The sequence below is a fragment of the Carassius gibelio genome, chromosome B4 (genome assembly GCF_023724105.1).
Source record: "Carassius gibelio isolate Cgi1373 ecotype wild population from Czech Republic chromosome B4, carGib1.2-hapl.c, whole genome shotgun sequence".
Lineage (NCBI taxonomy): Eukaryota > Metazoa > Chordata > Actinopteri > Cypriniformes > Cyprinidae > Carassius > Carassius gibelio.
The window spans coordinates 22,856,239-22,873,331 of record NC_068399.1 but is presented as its reverse complement, the minus strand read 5'-3'; the positions used below and the strand labels follow the sequence as shown (position 1 = coordinate 22,873,331).

Below are 17,093 nucleotides of genomic sequence, written 5' to 3'. Positions count from 1 at the left end.
GCAGTGCTGCACAGATCACAGACAGCCATCGCCCGCAGCAACACTGGACTCGGCCCATAAATCCAGCGACTCAAAATCTACATGGAGACGAGAGATTTGCCACTCTGCCCTAGTGTGGTGGAACGTCTTCAGTGAAAGGAGGACAGAAATGAATGTAGCACTTGATGGACTGACACAGAGGGAGATGATGATAAAAGACAGAGAGAAGCTCACAGATGCACTTTCTGTCTGTCTTCGCCTATGGCAGAACAGATCTCAGTGGTTTTATTAGGTCCGTATGGTGTAGACACACACACACACACACACACACACACACACACAAGCAGGCTGGCACGAGATGAGGATTTCTGTCAGGACATATCGGAGTGGATTAATACTAGATGGTTTTAATCTAGCTCATGAGTTCATGACTGTTGTAAACACCATCAGCTTGACAAGCCACACTCACATAAATAAACGCTTATTTATCAACTTTGATGTTGTAAGAGCTTACTGAGATATTTGGAGAAGCCGTCTGTCAGTGAATACACCTTAGACACACACACACACACACTCACACACACACACACGCAGTTTCCACCTCTTACACATAGCTAGAAAATAAGAAAATATCATTGACTTCATGAGATCATCTTGTTGTTCACTACCAAACCAATCCCAAACCCCAAAAAGAAAACTTTTTGAAAAAAAAAAATATATATATTTAATGATAAATTGATAGCTAATTTAATAATAAAAATAATGTAATCATTTAAAACACTACACTACCTCAAAAAATTAATACAAACAAATAAATGAATAATATAAATATTATTAATTTATTTATTAGACATAATGCTTAAAATATTGATAATTATTGTAAAACATTAATAGTAATAATAATAATAATAGATACTAAATAATTAATTATTAATATCTATAACAATTATTACAATTCTTTCTAATTATTATTAAAATATTTTTTTGATGAATTTCTGTCACTTTATTGCTTTTAATATAAACATGTTAAAATATAATTACTAAAGACATAATTTAGACCCTTTTGAATTTGTTTTTCATTTTCATTGCGTTTTACTAGTCTCGTAAGGACATTTTTTGCTTAGAAAATACACCCACACACGCTGTTTTGCAGGCCAAATTCATTTAGAAAACAATTACCTAGCATGCAGTTACAAAACATCTGTATTTATACATAGAACTCAGGGCCTACAAGTCACACAAACACACATACTTATTCACACACACTGGCACAGAGGTACATCGCAGGACATGGAGGGGTGGCAAAAGAAGTATTAACAAGAGAGATAGACAGAATGAGGGAAGAAGAAGCAAAAAAGGAGGAAGACTTGAGGGGGAAGGGACAACACAACAACATATGGTGACAAACATGGTGACAGGAAGACTTGAGAAAGCGTGCGAGAGAGAGAGAGACTCACCACGGTGAGCCGTAGATGCGGAAGCCTCTGACGGTAACATCAGAGTCCTGCAGGTAGATGCAGTTGGTGAGCAGGGACTGAACGTTCTCGTAGTTCTCCGGCTTGAGTTTGGAGGCCGAAGGAAAGTAGTAGAAATCCTGCTTTATCAGGTCTGCCATAAACTCCTGATCGAACGTCAGCTCGTGGTTCCCGGCTATAACGATTTTGATCTCGTAAGGCAGAGTGCCTAAGGAAAGAGAAAACAGCTATCATGGAAGAAATGCCTTGATTAAAAGAGCATCATTGGTTTAATTAATTCATGCAATGTTGGCATGTTAAGAAAATGCACGTCTCCCACACATTTTACTAGCAAATGTCTATAACTTCCCATGTCATCTGTAGTGATAAGGACTTTTATAAATCATTTTATAGACAATGAAAAGCTATGAGAATAGCTAGAATAACTACAATATTCAATATAGCTATTACCACTACTTATGGACTTCATTACTCCATGTATGGCTCAAAAATGCAAACAGATCAGTATTGAACCATTTTCCACCAATAAAACAAAGTCTGTAGACTTTTTGCATTTTCTACACTGAATTTAAAGGGATAAAAAAATAAAAAATAAATATCTGTTTAACCAAAAGTGTTAAACAGGGCTTAGTGACTCTACGCATTTAATGGTAGCTGAAAGCATATTTGAATTAACCAAAATATTTAATAAATGAACAGATAAGGGAAAGGGGGATGTGTAGCGCTGTGAATGACAGGCGGATGAATACTGGAAATCTGCGCTGCTTTCTAGAGGCATAGACGCCGAGTGGGCCTGCCAATAAGGTGGGCTACAGCATTCTCCTTGAGGTATTAAGTTGGTTGAGTTTGTGTTTTTTGGCTTGCAATAAATCAGGACTCTTAAAGAGCTTGTTTTCGACTTTTCTCTGAAACAATGGAAATTAATATGGCACTTCATAATTCTGACATCAATAAATGCACAAATATTATTACTCCGCGTTCCATCTCCATCTTCATTTTTTCACGGTTCTATAAAAATTTCCACCGCACCGGGAAGCGAACCTGTCCACGCCTGACAAACACAAAGACAGTCTGTCCCCACAAATCTCCTCTCTCCAAATCGCTCTCCCCGCAGCCCTGCAGATCCGAGGCGAAATTACGCCAAACATCTGGAAATGTTCCCTTTATTTGAAAAGTGTCATAAAAGAGATGAGATGCGTCAGAAAGTGTAAGGTTTGAGGTGTGACAGAGAGTTCAGTCAGCCTGTGTTTTGACAATTACGCAGCCAAGCGCGTCCCTGAAAAGCGGCAATTAAATTGTGGGCGGGAAGGATGTGGGGGGGTGCTGGTTTTCAGGACCTACAAAAAAAAAAAAAATGACAGAACGCACACACACAGTCCATCGCACATGCTTAAGCTCAAATCGTGTGACTTAACAGCAATTTGCCTGACACTTAACACAAGCACAATACTCTACGGCAACTCTAAAATTCTGCGGCCATAAGCACAATTTTACCATCGCTGGGAGATGATCGTAAAAGTAAGACATGGGCAAAATTTGAGGGTTTTATGTGTGTATGGCAGATGCTTCACAAGGATCAGCACAGGAGTTTTGGAGATTTAAAGCCTCCTTCCAGAGGCAAAGCTCTGATGTCTTTCATGGTTGCTCAACACTTTTGTAATACACGTAATAAAGAACTACCTTCCAGCTCAGTCGTTTGCTTTACCTTGATATGATTTGATTTCCAAGCTGATTTAAGAGAGTTCATATCTTCTAATGCATGTCAAATCCATAATTCAACATCAATTTCCCAGACAGCTGTCAATACACTGTCTATATTGCACAGGTCTATAGAATACTCCATTCTGATTGGTCCAAGCATTTTGTTACACCAGGCAACAGATTTCCTACATGCTGTCTGAGTTTTATATTTCTTGTATCACTATGCAGTCGTTTTCTGCTAGTATAATAAATATTTAATATATATTAGGCAAATATCTATGTGAAAAGTGGAACAATGTACAGTTAGCAGTTATTTTTACAAAAGAAATCCCTTCAGAGTCACACTAGATCCTTTACTTCAGGGTCCCAGACATTAGATTCAAAATGATCTAGCATGTAAAAATAAACTAAAGATTAATTTAAAAAAAATATAAAAAATAACAAAAATATTTTATAAAATAAAAAGTGGATTGGATACAAGGATTGGATTTTAAAAGTTGATTAGCCTGTTTATCTTGCTGTCTTAATCATGCACTACTATTTACTTAGTTGCATTGTATTATTTTCATTTAGCATTGCTTTCCCTGCCATCAACAACCCTGTCTTTTGGGATCACGACTGACCAGTTCTCCTTCTGCTCATCTATATTCTCACCACATAAAGTATTTGTTAATGTGCATCCTCGCATCCAAAAAAAGATAAGTATTCCGTATTGTGTTTATGTTGTGCACCATCAGTTTCACATACATGTGTAGGCACTGCAAAAGTGTGAAAATCTCCCCGTGCATATGTTCATCTCCGTGCACTCATTGCTTTTCTTTTCTCTCCTTTCTCTCTCATATGGATTCCACAAACGGCACGACTCCTTCAAAAGGCAGAATTACAGAGAGAATCACCATTTTACAATGGAGTCATTCTCTTAGAAACACAAAGCAAAAAAAAAAAAAAAGTCTTTGGAAGCAATCAATCACACAAATACAAAACGCCAGCAAGAGGGAGGATGGAAAAGACGAGCCCAAAGCTTTTGTGATGAGAAGGAGCGGGAAAAGAAAAAAGCATGCCGATTTCAGCCCAAAAATGCCTAATCCGGACACACGGACGAGTGTGTGCTGCTTGTTGTTATTAGTTTCTATCTTCTTGGGCCCTTTGTCTTTGATTTCAAAAGCACTTTCAAGGTGGCAATAGCTTAAATTTCACTATGAATCTGACAGGCAGCTTCTGTTCTTTTCACTTCAAAAAGAGCGCAATTAAAGAGGATGAATGCAGGCCTGTGCGTGTTCACACAGACACATACGTGCAGCGAAAACAGCATGTTCAACAACTCAGACACACACACACACACACACACTTTCCATACAAAACATCTCACTCTTAAACATGTCTTTTGAGCTGCAACATTGACATATTTCTGTGTGTGTGTGTGTGTGTGTGTGTGTGTGTGTGTGTGGTGGACCATTAGAATCAGGGTTTTAGAGGTGCATAAGCCCAGAGGAAGTGTCCGGATTTGAGTGCTATTGTCATTTCTGTTCTGGTGGGTGGTCTTTGGACTTTGATGGAGCAAATCCTCCAACCTCCAAAATTCAGAGCTCATTCAAGAGGATTATGGTGCTGTCTCGCGCTGTGTGTGATGCCGCAGACGTTCCAGAGACATTTGCCACCTACGTGATACGTGTACTTTCTTGTAAGTTGGCTGGCTGAGAATGTATCATAACTGTGCATTTAACAAATATGCCACAAAAGGAATTTAATCATGGCATATTGTGAAAAATAAAGTGGAAAATCACAGAGCTTGAGAGTACATGAGATTAAAATATTTTGTCATATTTAGGCAAAAGACAAAAAAAAAACATTGCAGTTCAGTTTAAAACTGTCATGCTGTCATGCTGCATTTGCAGTGCATTGACTATATATAAATAATTAATGTCACTACAATACATCAAAAGGAAAATATGAAAATACATGCCTCTCTTTATAAAGTTTCTCTGTTTATCACAGCGTTTATCATTCGATACTCATATTTTTAGTTTTTAACTTTTTTTTTTTTACTTCCCTTGCATCCAAAAGTGAAGAAGTGAAGTGATGTTGATTGATTAAATGTTTTGTTTAGTTTGTTTTACTAAAGAACAAACTGTACAATATAACAGAATCAGAAAACTGTGACTGTGGTGGTGCTGATTGGTTGATTTTATATGAATAAAGTTTTCTGACTGCAAGTGGCAAAACTGTATAGATTTCCCCTTTATATTTAGAGAATTTGGAGAAGAAATAGCCTATTAAACAGTCATATGCATATTTTTTTTAAATAGGTTTTTATCCCCAGAGGTCATTTTAACCCTCTCTCTGACCCTTTTTAACTATTAACATGCTTTTAAGATGTCTAAGGCTGTATAAAAACACCTTCTTCAAATGTGAAATGGGTAGCAATGCTTTGCTGTGTGAGCTGTTTTTTGGTTTGCACCATCCCATAATTCAATAACAGCTACTTTGCAAAGTATCAACAGATTCATAAGACAATCCGTGAAATGTACCACTTGAAGTATAAAGTTCAAATGTGGGCGGCCGGCCATGTGTTTATCTGTTATCTGAAGTTAACATTTTTTTTTTCAGCTAAGATTCAATAGATGGACATTTTGGACTGAGTTGAGTTCACATTTCCATAGTGTATCAAACACTTTTATTTTAAAAGATCAAGGAAGATTTGATTTCTCATGATGTGACCCCTTTAAAGCATATTTGTGACACTTGTTTCAACCCTTCGGTTCACCCTATTCCCTGTTTTTAGATCTTTTTTTCAGTCCATAATCCCGGTTCAACAGAAAACAGTAACGCTTTGAAGAATTGGAGTGAAGAATCTTTCTGCCAACGTGCACAAACACACAAACAGTGTAGGTGTTCTTTGTGTTTCTTCATGTGCCCATGTGAAATGTAAACATACAGTATTATAAGAGGAACACACACACAGCATCCACCCATGCATTCAGGCTCAAACACACACTCACACAAAGGTGGCAGGGCACAAGGTGAGAACATACACTGGATCTGTACATAAAACTATACATGTTTGAATATTAAAAACTACATGTATGAGATACAGAAATGAAATGAAAATGCTCTTTATCATACTGCAAAATACCTGAAGAATGAGTTGTATGGGCTGCATTTGTAGTGCTTTTATTTCCATTTTAAATCCTGACAGGTCATGGTCACTATGAATTTTCATTTAATGGAAAAGAGAAATGTATCTCTCAAAATTTCTCCTTTAAAAAAAGCAAAATAAAAGCACACAGTTAAATAATGAAAGAAATGTAATTTCTGAGCTAGGTATTCTGTTACTTTTTAAAATAATATTCCATGCAAAATCTACACCAAAATTCTTTTAATTGCAAAAAAAGCATTTAAGAAAAAAATAAGATGTTACAGTACTAAACAGATGATATGCTGTACACACACAGGTCCATAGGCACTAAGTATTCAACCACAAAACTACACAAAGATTTCATCTTTGTCTGAGATTGTTTTACACTTTAAGAGAGAAACCGTAAAGGAGTGTCAAGCTTCCTCGTTAATAATCCACAGCTAAACCTTCAGCTGAGTAAACCTATGGCAGGGTGGGAGAAAAAAAAACGCAAAAAAGAGAGCTGTAGAGCTTGAAGGGAGAAAAAGGGAGAGCACATTAAAGTTTCATGACGGATTTCTCTCCAGATACAGACCAGAGAGGGAGAACGGAGGGAAAACTCCGAAGTTGAGAGGAGAGAGAGGGAAAAGAAAAGGACTGAGAAAGGTGTAAACTTTTCTCCCAAGATTCTTCCACCCCACACACTCGAATACACATCTCACACGGCCCACACAGCTGTCACATCACCATTGGGCTAATCTATTATTCATAATGTGTGGACAGGACAGAACAAGACGGGAGAACTTCCGAACCTTCCTGACCTGAGAGAAAGAAAAGTATATTATCCATTTCAATTCGCTTCTCTAACCCTTGTCTACACATAATGACTTCCACACAGAAAAGGTGCAGGAAAAACAATGCAAGAACAGACTCATACTCAAAATTCAGCCTTGGTTATGCCGCAAATTGTCTTAAACTTACAGAAAAACCTCCCGTGGAAAAAAAAATTGAGTGCTCAAACAAGTTAACTTCATCTAAGATTGGACTGGATTATTGGAGTCCACGCTGACATAACTTACTAAAACTATTGATTGCATTCTTTAGCAAAACATCCTGCCAGTACAGCAGATTTCAGCCATGTCTATGATCTCCAGAAAGGTTGTAGTATCACTTGTGATTGCTGGGAAGTCATGTCAGATCTTTCCTTTTACGCAGTTCTTGAAAGATCCAAGAAATGATCCTTAAGCATGTTCTCGGTGTAAGCCCAGAAGATACAAGAAGAAGACAAACACGGTTTCTTGTGCTAGAACAGTTCTTCAGCAGCCAAATACATTTCAAGGATTCAAGGCTGATAAACACAAACGGAGACCTGAGGATATAGATTTGCTTAAAATCACGCAGCTTTAACTGCGCTTTGACACTTCTGCTACACATTCATATATTATCACTGTTAATTCATGAACATCTGGACTTCCTCACGGTTTCTTCGGTCTAGTTCAAATTAACTGATTGGGCAGACAAACGGGAAAAGAGACAACGCTGTAATAATTTCTCACACAATTGAAAAATTTGAAATCTAGTAAATCGACCAAAACACTCATTTCATAACCAATAAAAAATTTAAAAGTACATTACGTAAAAAGGTACTAGATGACAAATAAGTATTAAGAATGGGACATCTACAGGTCACAACAGTGGTCAAATGGTCAACAGGCTGCAATGACAATATAATCATGAGCACTAGTGTACTGTATGGCAATTATTTTTTACTTAGGAAAGCCTATAATTGATGATAAAGAGACCAAATTATTTTGGCAGATAAGTAAATTATTACATAGACATTACAAAAAGCGGCTTTAGAAGACAATAAATTGTGTATTTCCATATCACTGATCATAAATCATTTAGTCCACAGCAATCTACCGTATTCTGCAATGTTTTTGTCTATATAAACACACACAAGATAGACATCTTTGATTGCTCTGACACATCTTACTGTTTATTTTCAGTGTCTCACACTGTGAGCACCATTTTATTAAAGCATTCCAGCTGTGCTAAAACACCCAATACAGTAACAACTATGACACATAACACCAGTTTACTAAGCTATTACACAAATCTCTGTTTTAACCTACAACTAGAGATGGTTCCACGTTATCTACTACAATAAACAAATTCACATGCTTCCAGACCTTCTCTGAGTTGCTTTATTGCACCTTGTATTCACCATGCCTACTTTGAGGTCTAAGGTGATACTCTATTATTAAAGTACCCCAACTGACTAAAATATTAAAGCGGACAATTTCAGTCTTGAAGATTCCATGCAAAAAGAGAGGAAACAGATTTTGCCAAAGCACTTAAGTGTGGAAGCAATGAAAAAATATATATAACTGACAAGGAAAATGTCCATGAGACTAGGTTAGAGTTAAGAGCATCACCATATGAGGAGGTCCGTGTGAGCCGTGAGTGTGTATTTGCACACACTTTAAAGTATTGTGAGGTAAAAAGTAAATCATATCTCTGAGGATTGTTGCTGGATAAAGAAAGGAAGCATGTGCGCTGCGAGTTCTCTCAGATACACGGGAGCAAAGATACAGAGATGAGAAAAAGAACCAACGTTATAAATATTTATACAGAGACAAACGCAAGAACAAAAGCGAGAACTTCCTTTTTGGCACAGGGACGGCATACCAGAAAGAAAGAGAGAGGCAGGACAGCAGAGAATCAATAGTGGTAAAGAAGATGAGACACACGAGCGGGAGTCTTTATCTGACTGGTGTCTCCTGCACCCCGCTGACAAACCTCCATACATCCATCCATCCATCCAGATCTCCTGCTTTCTATTCCCTCTCCTGAAACAACTCCAGTCATCCTTCTGATTCTCTTTATTACTGAGCCATCCTCATCTTTTTGGACATGCACATGTGTACATAGCCGTTATAAATTTAAAAAAAGAGGCATGCAGAGGACAATGACCTCTACATGCCTCTCTGATGGTCTATAAGATAAACATCTTAAACCTCCATATTCTCCTTGTGATAAAAGGACTTTTATCAAAGGCTACAACTTCAAATATATATCTTTTTTTCAGGATTTCTGACAAAAGACCTCTGTGTTTCATTGCCTATCAATATATTAAATAAAAAAATTAACAATAACAATTTATTTGTAAAAAGCTTTTGAGTTGTGTTTTCATAGTGCATAATTCATTATTTCAAACATCTAGGCTTCCGCAGATTTTGAACATGCAACATTCACAGATCTACACACATCCCACATATCTTGCATGTTCATTTATTTAATACTTTGGCTAATATAATTATGCTTGTTTGCTATGAATAATACTGCAGCTCTCTCAGCTCAGTTTAATATGTTTTATCATATTTAAATCCAAAAAATCCAGAAAATGCTTTAAAAAGTATGCAGATTTAGCCCTATGACACTTTTAGAGATGCAATGATCCCATAAATGTATTAAGTAAAAAATTGAATCTGATCTCAATTTAAGTTGCTGACAAAAGCTTCTTAAGGAAGAGAGAAAAAATAAAATATCTCACCGAGCCAGTCGTTAAACTTCTTGACTTCACTGGGCAGGCCGAGCTCTGTGAAGTCTCCAGCGTGCAGTAAGACGTCACCGTACGGCATCTGAATAGTGTCAGTGCGTGAATGCGTGTCAGAGATACAGACAAACCGCGTGTAGCCCGGGGGCTTGGGGGAGTCGTGGGGTAACGGATCTACCCTGTGGAGAGACAGAGGGAGAGAAAGAGGTGTGGGAATACATAAGGTTATATATCGTTCTCTCATGGCTTCGCAGTTGTATTTGCAGAAACTGGTCTCTGAGGGACATGGCAGAGTTTTGAATAAGGATGGCCCACTTTAGAGCATCTCCTACTGGGTCGACCACACAGACTCTACAGACGACACACGCACAGGTACAAACTCATACACACATTCACATTTGCAAATATATAGTTGTGACCTGTTTTCCTTTGTAAATTGGCATGAATAAAAAAAAAAATCACATATTTTCAAAAGCGATTAGTTAGTTAGTTCCCTGAACGCTTGGTCAAGTCAGGTCACTTTTATTTATACAGCACTTTGTTAATACAATTCAGTTGAAAATTAAACAATGATGCAAATTTCTTAGAATATGAGACTAATTCAAGTTAATGTTGTTAAATCAGCTCTAAAGACAATGGTTCCATTATTCAGCTAGTCATTAGTCAAAAAATCTCTTTTAAAGAAGCCCTGAATCATTAAAAATCTTTAGCTCACCTGAACCCAACTGGGTGGTTTCAAGAAGAGTTTTTAGTATTTAAAAAACGCAACCCTCATGGTGTAAGATGCTTAAAAAAACAGATAACCAAACATACTCATCTAAATGTTCATGGCTGTAGCAACAGTGTTTTAAAGGTGATGAACATCCCCCGAGATAATTTGAACGCGCAAACTGTCAGCTAAAGCAAAGCACGCTGTCAGAATGCAAATTAAAGTGGTGCTGCTAAAAATCTAAATTGAAAAAAAAAAAAAAAATGGACGAATTTTTGGACAACAATTCATCCATATATGACCCATACAAATTGTGCATGTTTTCTTACATATGGACGTGGGGCGGCTGGAAGCGACCCTGGTTGATGTTGTAGAAGGTGAAGGCTTGAGTCGGGTTGGAGCTGTACTCGTCCACCTCTACCACTCCTCTTCCACTTCTTTGAGACTGTTGCTGCTGTCGTCGGGCTGCCATGATTTCGGAAAGTGTGAAAGCCATGGCAATACACACCCACTATTGCTTTCTCTCTCACACAGGCGCACTTGTCCGGAAGTGCTTGTTTAAAGGGCCTCCACTGGGGTGAGATGGTCTTGTGTAAGTTTTTGGGACAGTCCAGAACCGTATTCAGTGGTTGGCCCACCGTACAGCTCCGATGCTGGGATAGCGAGCCTGCATGCTTCCCCTCAATCACAATGCACCAGCGGCCACAATACACCTGAGGATAAAAAAGTATGAGATACAAGATAAAGGGAGATGTGAGCGGTGACAGCGGCATATTATCAAAACCCACAATCAGACATGCGGTTGACGGCGGTATGTCCCACTCTCCTGTGCGTTAGTGCTGAGATCTTACACAAAGCCATGGTAACCATTCTGTCAAGATTTCTATGTCTAACAATAGAGTTCCCTGCACTTTAAAGACGGAAGAAGAAAAAAAATGCACCGCAATAGAGACAATTGTTTGGGAAGACAGAGGACACAAAAGCCCTCAGAAAGAAAGGGGAGCTAAAATGTTATTTTGAACTGAAATAACAAGGAGGAAAGAAGCTGAAAGCTTTCTACTCCATTCCTTGAGAAATACACAAGTGCTCAAACTATTTAGAAAGACCTAAAAAAAAATGTAGTGATATTATAATTTTTTTTTTCCTATTCTACATAAAAGATGGATGATGACTAAGCAAACTAAGTAAAACTATGTGGGACTGAAGCTTTGAATAATAGTAGCAGTAGATGGTTAAGTGTAAACAAAACAAAAATATCATACATTACTCTTACAAAAAAAAAAAAAAAAAGTAAAGTGGCGATGCATGGTAAACTAAAGGAATCAGATGTTTAAAGAATGATACTTAGATATAAACCATGGGACTGAATGTTTGCCATGTATAGTATTTTGCATTTTACTTTATTTTATTTTATTATTTATTACTTTAATTTTTTTTAGTGTAATATGGTTCACAAAAAGAGTCTAAATTAACTACCAGTTTAATTGGCTTGACTGCATGATAAGTTGCTTTTCACGGAGTCTAATTTTACAAAATGCCTTATGCCAGACAAACACTGTATGCTTTTAAGGAATTTGTTTAGATAACAAATAAACAAAAAACAGAATATCAGTGCCAAAAATCAATCACGCACGTTTAACATGCGTTCAGGTATCGGCTGTATCTATGGTAACGTTAACTGTCTCCGCTTTCCAGACAGACTAGCATCATTTATAAAAGCGCACTCTTACACATATTCATGCATATTCAAAAGATATGCGGTGCTGATTTACATACCAGAAATATACTTACCTATTCAAACTCAAGAGTCTGACGCCAAACGTTTTCGGAGACGTGCAGGTAAAGACGCCTAGTACATAACAGAGAAGAGCTCCTGTTTGCAGAGGATCGCGCTGGTTTGTTTGAACTGAAGTCGCGTGGTGCCCCGGTGTGTGTGTGTGTGTGTGTGTGTATGTGTGTGTGTGTGTGTGTGTGTGACACTCCCCCTCAGCTGCTTTGGATCTTTCTCTCCTCCTCTTGCGAATCCTACTACGGCCAAGAGCTTTCAGTCATGGTACTTAATTCATAATCATAAAAAAGTATTTCGTTGTTGCTAATAGAACCGGTGTTGTTGTTGATGTAACGCCATCCGCAGACATAGTATAATATTATATTCGATAATAATCTATATTAATTTAACTAAATCCATGTTATTGTGTTATTTGATAGTTTTGTACACAATTAGTTGTAATTTTGGACGTTTTTTATCGTTGTATATAAAACACCTTAAACGCTAAAGCGCGTTCAAACAGAAATCTTTCCTCAGCGGAATCAAATCCAACGTCTCCCATTCAACCAATCAGTAAGGCGTCTGCTGTGTCAACGTCACGCACGTAATTAATATTCATGAGACATTCCTTTCCCGTAGTAGGATGTGTCCTAGCCCGTCAAGTCACTTGTTTCAGTCGGAGGGGTAGCTTAATATTTAATAATAAATACCATATATATCTATTACTTATCTGTGCAGTCTAACCAAAGATGGTATTTTTTGTCTAAACATTGTCTAAACATTGACTGCATGCAAGTAGCAATAGCTTTTTAAAACGTATAGATAAAAGTGTACTAATCGGACATCAGTCGATCTTGAACTGTCTGGTAGTTTAAAATAAAAAATACGAATATCAACCTTTTTTACTTTACAAACGAGTTCAAATATTCTGAAAAAGCAAGCAAAAAAAATAATAATAAATTAAGAATTAATTCGAAATTGCGAAATCTTGGTGCACACTGCCCCTTTGCGGGGAGACATCTGCATTAGCTATATTTTAGGATATGTTAATAAAAGAGGGCGACAAATCATTCAAAATGACCTAAGTTGACATTAGGGTCATTTTTCCTAATTTTCCACTTCATTAATTTTACCTAATATACTAATAATTAGTATATGATCAACACATGTTTCAAATGAAGAGCAGCACAACACACTCAACATAGGATTTGAATGATTTATTAATAAAGTGAGGTCTTAACAACAGTTCCCATTCTCTTTTACACATCCTCCGGGGTTGATGTCACACTACAGAACTGTTCATTCTTCTGTAATGTGGTCATTTATCATGATGAGAAGCATATCAAACACAGCCTTCCAGAACAGTCCTGTACATATTAGACTGTCACCTTCCCCAGTATATTGTTTCCTTCTACTGTAAATATTAACTTTAAAAAAAAACTAACATTTGTACATCATTTACACATCTTTATTCATAAAGCTTACAAATCACGCCAGCAGCAGTCTTGAGTCACTCTCTCCATCTGAGGGGCTAAGTACTTATATCTGTGTGTGAAGCCATGGAGGTGTGTGTATAAGTTGATATTACATGTCAAACATTCGTCGTCTTCTTTTCTAACGGCAACAGTTCCTCAAATAGTCACATGCCTTTTTTTTTAGTAATCAAATGAGACTATAACATGTGATTAACACCAACAAAAATCATAGACAACCTGCGGTTATTTCACAAATCATAAATTACTGTGATAGCATAATACGGATTAGGTAATGCATTTGTGTGTGCATGCATGAAGGTATGTTTATTTATGCTGGATGCAATAGTGAATGTGTTTCCCTGTCGATATGTGGATATTAGCAATACAAGCATGAATAAGTGCTCATATAACAAAGCAGCTTTAGAATGATCACTCCGTCCCTCCCTCCCAAACTGGAATATATGCAAAACAACGCAGAATACTGCAAAATGAGTTAATATTATCTGTATTTATGTGACTTTATGGCACATTTAGATGTTTGTGGTTTGGTTTTTATTTTTCTGCCTTTTCTCTCACTCCTCTACAGTCCATACACTTGAAAAAAGATCACTATATCAGTTTTCACAAAATGCGCAAATAATATTGAATAAAACTGTACCAGAACTAGAGACACTCACACTATATATATATATATATATTTTTTTTGTTTGTTTGTTTTGTTTTGTTTTGTTTGTTCGCTTTTGAATTCTGCTGATTTATGAGGTGAAATAATCTGATCTCTGGATTTTTTTCAGCCAGCTGACATTCACATACTTCAGGTATGTCATCTATTCAACAAACAGCCTCTGATTTTCATCCACAGTTCAATAAGAAGAGCAAAATATGAGTCTTTGTGCACAGCACAAAGGTGATATGTTATTACTATGTAATAGATGTGTTATAACTATGTAATAGACTGTAAGATTCTTAATCCAAATGGAATTCTTCGTTGTTCTGAATCAAAACTCTCCCATTTCCATGAGTTTATGACACATCCAGCTCAAACTAAAATCTGACTTGCCAAAAATCACCATATTTACAATTCCTCCAAATGTTTCATGCACAATAACAGCCATGTTAATGACAAACTCATTGCATCATGTGAAATTAAAACACATGATAGAAGCAATCTTATACAGTACTTGTCAGGCTAAGTACAGACCCAATGAAACATTATGGTACTTCAACACTTTTTTTATGTTAAACTGCAAAAAAAACCTTATCATGAGATGATTATTATGAAATCTGTTTCTGGTTTCAGGAGAGAGATAGGTGGGAATATCTTTCTGCATCCTGTAGAGGGGAAGTTTGGACATTTCATGTTTCTACAACCAAAGTAAAACATCTCTATACAACAAAAACATTAAGAAACACTTACGATTCCTTATTCTCTACAATATAAAATTCAAGTGCAAATGAAGCTCCAAATACTAGTTAAACAACGTACATGAATCTCTAACTCTCGTACCGACAGGTAGTCTTTGTCTTTTATCTTGTTTTTGTTGTTGTTGTTGTTTTTCTTTCATTTATCTGGCTTTGTTTCTCATGTTGTGGTCAGAGCAGACAGCAAATCCTTTCTCATACAGTTTGAAAATAAAACTTTAAGTGCACTAGGATATTAAAACCCCTTGTGCACATTAGGGGCATGAAAATAACCTTTTCAAAACAAGAATATATATCTGTGTGTGTCTGTTTGTGTCTTAATACGCCATAAGCTTGCACATCATTTTTTGTTCACAAACACACACACACACACATATATATACACACACACATATACAAATATATACTGTAGATATCAAACATCCAAAGAGGGCTTTTTGCAAAATCAAGCACATAAATATTAGCAAACAAGAAACAAACAAAGACAAAAAGGGACAGATGGACAAATCTCAGACAGGAAGAAGGCCAAACGTCTTTATCTTCTTGCAGTAGTGAGGCCTTCTGGGAGCTAGTGGAGAAAAGACAGGAAGAGAGATGGGGACAGAGCCGGGGTCGAGGAAGAAATGTTCGGGTTTCTATTTATACGGCCGTAGAAACCTGGAGACTTTGGAGCGTAGCAGTTTGATAAAGGAACGTGGGAACATCTCCTTTGATTCCTGCACGGTGTATTTAAAGTAGTTGTGAGGGTGAGCCAGCACATCAAACAGAGCTTTAATCAGCTTTTTATCCTGGAAACACAGAATCAGATCATTAAAAGTCAAGTTTGTTGACAGTTGCTTGCGGTAATGAAAACACACACTCACTTTTAGTATCTCCTGGTGGTTTTCTGAAGCGTACAGTCGACCATCTCGAACAATGTCCTCTATAAGTTGCTGGTAGTCTTCTGTAAGGACAAACACACATTCACTTTCATCAACAAAAACTGATATACAATATGTAGTATTTATTATTCAGGAATTTTTTTTTAACTTTTTTTTTTTTACAGTCACTACTGATTTTCAAATCTATTTTGTACCATATGCCAATTTTAGTAATATTTATGAATGTAAAAAGGCTGTATTTATTTAATAAAAAATACAGTAAAAACTGCAGTATTGTAAAATATTATTATAATACAATTAAAAATAACTATTTTCTATTTTAATATATTTTAAATATTAAAAATGTATTTTTTTATATTACTTATTCCTGTGATGGTAAAGTTGAATTTTTTTTAATGCCACATGATCCCTCAGAAATCATACTAATATGCTGATTTGATGCTCAATAAACATTTCTGATCATCGTGTTGTGGAGAGTTGAATATTTTTGTGGACGCCATTGGACGACATTTTCCCCTCAGGAATCCAGGACAGAAATAAAAATAAAATAAAATAAGCATTTTATAAGATTAAAAAATGTCTTAAATGTCACTTTTGAGCAATTTAATGCCTGAATAAAAGTATTATTTATTTATATATTTTATATAAATCTGACCTCAAACTTTTGAATTGTGTATTAGTAATAAACACTGACTAAATCTACTATTCCATTCACTTCTAATGTAACCTTACTGTGTGTGAATGAAAATGTTTACATTGTTGTGTTCTGACTTTATCTTACCATCATAAGTGACATACGGAACCTGAAATCCCTTTCCACTGTTTCCCTCATTAGATTTGAACTGGATCCACAGCTTGCGTGAGCGGGACGTGAAGGCAATCGGTCGCTCATAAGTTTGGCATGTCTCATAAGTTGTGATGGAAGTGGGCTGGGCTAAAAAGAGAGGGGAAGAGCTCAATCATGTGGATTCTTGCTGCAATTATTAACCAGCAACCAAAACGATAGGTA

At 36.6% G+C, this 17,093-nt stretch overlaps 2 protein-coding genes across 5 annotated transcripts in view; both read right to left on the bottom strand.

The window, feature by feature from the left end:
- LOC127956747 (metallophosphoesterase domain-containing protein 1) overlaps positions 1-12,863 on the bottom strand; it is a 33,026-nt gene extending 20,163 nt beyond the window's left edge. The window contains exons 1-4 of the mRNA XM_052554923.1: positions 12,330-12,863; positions 10,868-11,251; positions 9,827-10,008; positions 1,437-1,662 (exon numbers count right to left, since the gene is read on the bottom strand). Coding sequence (XP_052410883.1) covers positions 1,437-1,662; positions 9,827-10,008; positions 10,868-11,034 — 575 coding nt within the window. The 5' untranslated portion in view covers positions 11,035-11,251; positions 12,330-12,863. The remainder of the gene's footprint in view (positions 1-1,436; positions 1,663-9,826; positions 10,009-10,867; positions 11,252-12,329) is intronic.
- Positions 12,864-13,508: 645 nt separating this feature from the next.
- Positions 13,509-17,093, bottom strand: part of LOC127956646 (signal peptide, CUB and EGF-like domain-containing protein 1) — a 64,151-nt gene continuing 60,566 nt past the window's right edge. For all 4 annotated transcript variants that reach the window (XM_052554728.1, XM_052554729.1, XM_052554726.1 and 1 more), the window contains 3 exons: positions 16,866-17,018; positions 16,067-16,146; positions 13,509-15,991 (listed from right to left, as the gene is read on the bottom strand). In XM_052554728.1, coding sequence (XP_052410688.1) covers positions 15,839-15,991; positions 16,067-16,146; positions 16,866-17,018 — 386 coding nt within the window. In that variant the 3' untranslated portion in view covers positions 13,509-15,838. The remainder of the gene's footprint in view (positions 15,992-16,066; positions 16,147-16,865; positions 17,019-17,093) is intronic.